At 41.6% G+C, this 6,000-nt stretch overlaps 1 protein-coding gene across 3 annotated transcripts in view; it reads right to left on the bottom strand.

Moving 5' to 3' along the window:
• Window positions 1-453: 453 nt before the first annotated feature.
• The window catches only part of HIVEP2 (HIVEP zinc finger 2), a 183,789-nt gene continuing 178,242 nt past the window's right edge, over window positions 454-6,000 (bottom strand). For all 3 annotated transcript variants that reach the window (XM_074990457.1, XM_074990456.1, XM_074990458.1), the window contains one exon: window positions 454-3,013. In XM_074990457.1, the coding sequence (XP_074846558.1) occupies window positions 2,201-3,013 (813 nt within the window). In that variant the 3' untranslated portion in view covers window positions 454-2,200. The remainder of the gene's footprint in view (window positions 3,014-6,000) is intronic.

Below are 6,000 nucleotides of genomic sequence, written 5' to 3'. Positions count from 1 at the left end.
TATTTACAGACTCCTCCTTCTTATATCAGTGCATTATATTGTATAAATCTTTGCTCCATCTAGATAGGCGGTTTCTTTTCTCTTCTCTTCAGATTTAGATGAGCCAGTTCTCGCATGTCTGCAACTTGGCAAGTCTCCCATAAGAACCCAAGATATCAGTAAGCACACTGCAATGCAAATGATGGGGCAGATTTTCAGCTAGTGCAAACTGTGGCAATTGAGGACCTGCTCCAACATCTCATTATTGGAAAATAAGCCGTATTTTGATGGTAGTGGGTAGGAGGACAAAGTGTGATCTGTGTTTTCAGCTGTTGCACCCACACAAAACCTCTCCTACTGACAACTAAGCCATGTATTTAGGAATAGATGGCATAGCTAGTTTACTATTGTGTTCAATACACTTCAGAGATAAACTTGGAAAATTCAAAGAACACATGAAAAGTAGACATCTCATTCACATAAATGTATCTTTATTTCTTTTTAAAGAACACTCCTTAATTGTATTGCAATTCAATATACAAACTTGGTTTCACAGAATTATAATCTAACAAAGAGCACAAAAGATAACCCATATTTTTCTTGTGTGTGTGTATCCGCGCGCGCGCGCTGCTGGCAGTGGTAACCACTACACCTCCAAATGCAGAAGCATGGGTTCCTCCTGACTGTCCCGCACATGGACTGAATATCAATCCAGATGGTGTCCTAAGGATGCTGTACTCTTGAAGAGCAAGAATGTTATCTTGCCCCTGAACCCTGTAGATACCTGCACTCTATTCAGGAGGGATGATAACTACTATTGTGTCGCTCTTCTTCCTGTCAGGAGAGAGGACAGGTAGCCTCCCACTAAAGCTGACACCAGTATCACTGTAGGGATTGACCAGCTGGAGGTGTTCCAGAGCAAGTGCCCAATCTTCTTTTCTCACTGCACCCCATTCCCACTTTCCTAGACCCCAATTGTGACCCCTTTGCAATGTGCCTGAGCTCCACACTGTAAGTTTGTGCAGAGACCCCCAAGGTCACTCCCAAGCTTGGCTCTCCTACAAGCGGCGCACAGCACTGCTTGCCAAGACATTGGGCCAGCGGACAACCAAGTTCCATAGAGTCAGATGTGCTTTGTCTCCTCGTTTTTAAAGACACTCCGGCGTAGGTATGTGTTCACCTATGGCCTGATCCTGCTGTCCCTGAAATCAATGGCTCAAGTCCCGTAGACTCCAGTGAGAGCACATCAAACCCCTAGTGTCCAAATGAGTTACATAAAATTGTACCAGTGATGCACTTGTACATATTTACATGGGGTGGAATGTTTTCCCATTTCTTTAAGGAGAATATATAGATCAACATGTTCACATAAGACCAAATACTTTTAATATATTTATAACTGTTTTATAAAGCTTTGAAAAAAGTCACAATAGCACATTGTTTTTACTTTAATGCTTCACGGTACTATCAATTTAAAATCACAATCAGCACTTAAGTTATAGTCAATCCAGCAAACAAGAGACAAAAAAATTACAAGAGTTAAGAACTGGCTGATACATCCTTTATCTGCTTTTTTTTTAAACTAATGCATAAGTGCAGAATAAGATAAGATACTCTAATTTAAATATCTTGTTTACAATATACATTTTTGTTCTAATTACGCAACAGTAAATCCCATGCTTCACATAGAAAAGCAATCCACAACATTAAGAAAAAAATGTACAATTTATGAAACAAAGTAAATAAATATTAGTATTACAGAATCAGAGCTGTACATAAAAGCTTTTCAATTTTAATCATATAAAAATATGCTTTTAGTGCAACCTCACATATATTTTGATGCTGTTTTGTTTTACATCATTTAAATCCAAGTGTCCAAAAAAGGAAAGAAATTACATTTATTACAAAGCAGATACACAAATTCTAAAATATGTACAAATTACTGCTAAAAAAATGCTTATAAGAATATAAGCAAAGTAAAGAAAAGGCACAAACATCTGTACAATTTAAAAGTACCAGACCCAATAAGAATTTCAAATTTCATTTTGGTCAGGCTCATGATGACTTGTCATTTTATCGAATTTTTTTGATATAACAAAAGTATATATAATAGCAAACTACTGTAACTTAGGACAGGCATGCTGTAAAGTGGAATACTTCTACCTCTAGAAAAAAAGGGGTTGGGGAATAAATGTATGGGTAAAAGTCCAGGCATCTCAGATCAATGAAGTTTGCTCTTCTCAGATGATGCATCTTTTCTCTCCTGTGTGCTTGATGGAGATTCTTTGCTGCTGTGAAAGCCCAACTGTCTGACATCCACACCGCTCTTATTGTAAAAGGTAGAATGAGCTAATGCAGTCCGTGATGTACCAAAACTGTCCTTTTCACCACTGTGCAAGTCAGGATGGGTGGCTGAAGCACAGGCCTGGCCTGGCTCAGATCCACTAAAGTGTTTAATGCTAAAATGTGCACTTTCTGAGGGCTTCTGATGGGGCTCAGAAGCCCTCTGCGGCTGCTCCGCCCCATGCAGAACGGCTTCTTCTGTGGCGATTCGCAGAGAGGCTATGGCTTTCGTACAAGTCTGTATGTTTTCCTCCTGTTCCTTTTCTGTAGCTATTGAACTGTCCTCGGAAGTGCTTTGTTTCAGCAATGGAGAGGAGGATACATTGGATGGAACAGCTGGGTGCAAAATGTGAGGAGAGGTACATTTCTTATGGTGCTTAGAAATGGCATAGGATTCTTTTGTAACGGTTTCTGAAGTTATTCTTTGCTTTTCCTCAGAGCTCTCCCTCTGCAGGGGCAAGATGGATGGAGGATGTAAATCTGACAGGGCCACAGGTATTGAATGGACCATTTGGATACCTCCAATGGGCATCATGGGGATAGGTGCTCGAATTTGTTGCTGGGAGTGTAACGGAAGGTGACTGAAGACATAGTCATTAGGACTCTCAGGGAACAGGCTAGAACCATGATGGTCCGAAATTCCTTTTTCTCCGTACACGCTGAAGTAAGGACCCTGAGTCAACCCTTTTCTCTGTAAACAGAAGAACAACAACACAATCAGCAAAAACCCCGCAGAAGCTTCCAATCCTACTCATTTCTCTCTTAATCTGTGTATGTGAAACTATTAACTTTTGCTTGCTTAGCAACTTTAATCCAAATGGATCCCTCAAGCATTCTGTAAACTCTACTATCTGCTTAAATAAGGTGTGTGCAGGGTTCATGGCATTCAGCATGGACAGATGTATCCCTCTGAGGCGACACGTGGCAGCTGCTTTATGGCACACAACACCACTATACAACATTTTAGGCCAGCCAATGAACACTGCAGCCAACTGAAACTGCACAGGGAATTATAGGCAGATAGACTCTATGGCCCCAGGTGAAATTTGGCTGGGACATTACCAGGGTTAAACACTCTTATTCTTGTGAAGTCTGTAAATTACTAGAGTGCTGGTGCCCGTAATCTGCATTTGATATCATTTGCGTACCTCAGGGAAACACACTTCTTAGTATAAGAAATATTACTTGCACATGCATATTTTAGTTCTGGTAAAATGTGCTGGACTGCTGGACTGAAGCCAGGAAGAATAAAACCGTCTGTTTCACAATCTGGTATGATAAAGGTAACATTGGCGCCAGCTTCCCCAGAGTGTCCTAGCAACACGCCTGCCTTCATAACACCTCTTTGTGGAAAGGATAGTCTATTTCCACACCTGTTTAAAAGCTTGGCCTCCATGCAGAGAAGGCAAGTTTTCACACAACACTTAATACAATGATGGCCCAATCCTGTCTGGGTCCTCTGGGCATTTTTCCAATATAAATGTGAAGGGTACCAGTTTTAAGTGGTGGTTTTGTGACACGGACACTTATCCACTTGGAATAAGATGGAGGGATTTTCCACAGACCACTGTATTGCAGTCATACGATACTGCCTTTTGGCCTTCCTCCACCTGATCCTGTCTTGAAAGTGTGACCCAGAGTTGAAAGCTCACCTCCAGTCTGTACGAACCATAGCCTGAGCCACTCAGACATTCCTCTTTGGTCTCTTAAATTATCCTATTTGCTTTTTATTTAATTACATCTTGCTTATTGGTGGCTACGGAAATATGTCTATAATGTTATGTGGGTCTTGTCCACTCAGCTTCCAAAGACTCTCATGGGAATCAAATGACTACATCCTAATCACTGCTTTAAAGTGGAAGGGGTTAGTGATGGGAAGTTTACTGACTGCTCAAGAGCTGTGCAGCTAACCATAGTGCTGGTATAGCCAGTTTAGAGATTGTGCCTCAATAGGCATTAAGCATCAGCACTTCACTGGGAAATCCTAGCTCCCAAGGCATAAACCAACTCCTTGATCCTGTACTCAGGAACTGGTTTATGGGACAATTAAAAATTCAGTGTCTGTACTCCCTGATAGCTGAATCTCACATTACACAGCAGCTGTGTCATGTTCAATATAAAATCAATGCTGGGGCAAGCGGTGGTGACATGAGATTGGTTAAACTTGGAGAATCTTTGAATCACAGAACAATAGAGCTGGAAAAGACCTAAAAAAGCCATCAAGTCCAGCCCCCTGCCCTAGGCAGGACCAAACCCATCAGATCAGATCAGCCAGGGCTTTGTCAAGGCGAGACTTAAACACCTCCAGGGATGGAAACTCCACTACTTCCCTGGGTAGACCATTCCAATTCTTCACCACCCTCTTAGTGAAAAAGTTTTTCCTAACGTTCAACCAGGACCTTCCCAACCGCAACTTGAGACCATTGTTCCGTGTTTTGCCATCCATGACCACTGTGAACAGCCTCTCTCCAGCCTCTTTGCAGCCTCCCTTCAGTAAGTTGAAGGCTGTTATCAAGTGCCCTCTCAGTCTTCTCTTCTGCAGACTAAACAGTCCTAATTCCCTCAACCTTTCTTCACAAGTCATATGCTCCAGCCCCCTAATTATTTTGGTCACCCTCTGCTGGACCCTCTCCAGCGTATCCACATCCTTCCTATAACTGGGGGCTCAGAACTGGACACAGTACTCCAGATGCGGCCTCACTAAAGCCAAATAAAGAGGAATAATCACTTCTCTGGATCTACTGGCAATGCTCCTCTTGATGCAATCTAATATGCCATTAGCCTTCTGGGCTACAACGGCACACTGTTGACTCATGTCCAGCTTCTCATTCAGAGAATAATCTATAGTCTCAGAGGGGTGTAGCTGTATTAGTTTGTAGCTTCACAAATAACAAACAGTCCTGAGGTACCTTGGAGACTAACATATTTATTAGGCCATGAGCAGTGGTGGGTAAAACCCACTTCCTCAGATGAAAAAAATGGAGTGAAAAAACAGAAAACATGTAGACCTATGGGGGGATCATTTTAACCATCATGGACTTTCAATAATGGATTTAAAAGAAGCCATTCTTCTACACAATAATTTTCCCACAAGAATGCAGAGGGACACATCTGAATTTGAATTCATTTACAAATTTGACATGTTTAACCCTGACCTGAAGAGAGACCTTAACTCTCTTATGCATTACAAGGGCAATTTCCCCACCTTTAACACTCACAAGAGTGGGACATACCCTGCTTAATTTGCTTTATTCACTGGTCCTGTTAGTGACAGCTAACCCCCAACCCCACCTTTTTTTTCTTCCCTCCCCCGTTGCCCTGCTGTACAAATACTGGATTAAATTTGCCTCCTTTTTTTTTAACCCATCTGAAGAAGTGGGTTTTACCCACAAAAGCTCATGAGCTAATAAATTTGTTAGTCTCCAAGATGCCACAGAATAATCTATGTCAGGGTTTCTCCTCTATAAGGAGAAGACATTTAAACCCCATTAAAAATCCTGTCCTAAATAAGCTCAGAGGCAGTTTGCTGTGCTGCAAAATGAGATACGAAGTTTGAGGAATAAAAGGGAATTTCAGGCTGAAAGACATCTATTTGAGTGCTCTTGAAGGCATGAGCTTTAGAAAATCAGCCTGCTGTGGTTCTGCAAATTCAGAGTCACTCAGCACAGCTGCTTGAAT

Source organism: Carettochelys insculpta, chromosome 3, assembly GCF_033958435.1.
Source record: "Carettochelys insculpta isolate YL-2023 chromosome 3, ASM3395843v1, whole genome shotgun sequence".
Lineage (NCBI taxonomy): Eukaryota > Metazoa > Chordata > Testudines > Carettochelyidae > Carettochelys > Carettochelys insculpta.
This window is presented reverse-complemented; position numbering and strand designations above follow the sequence as displayed.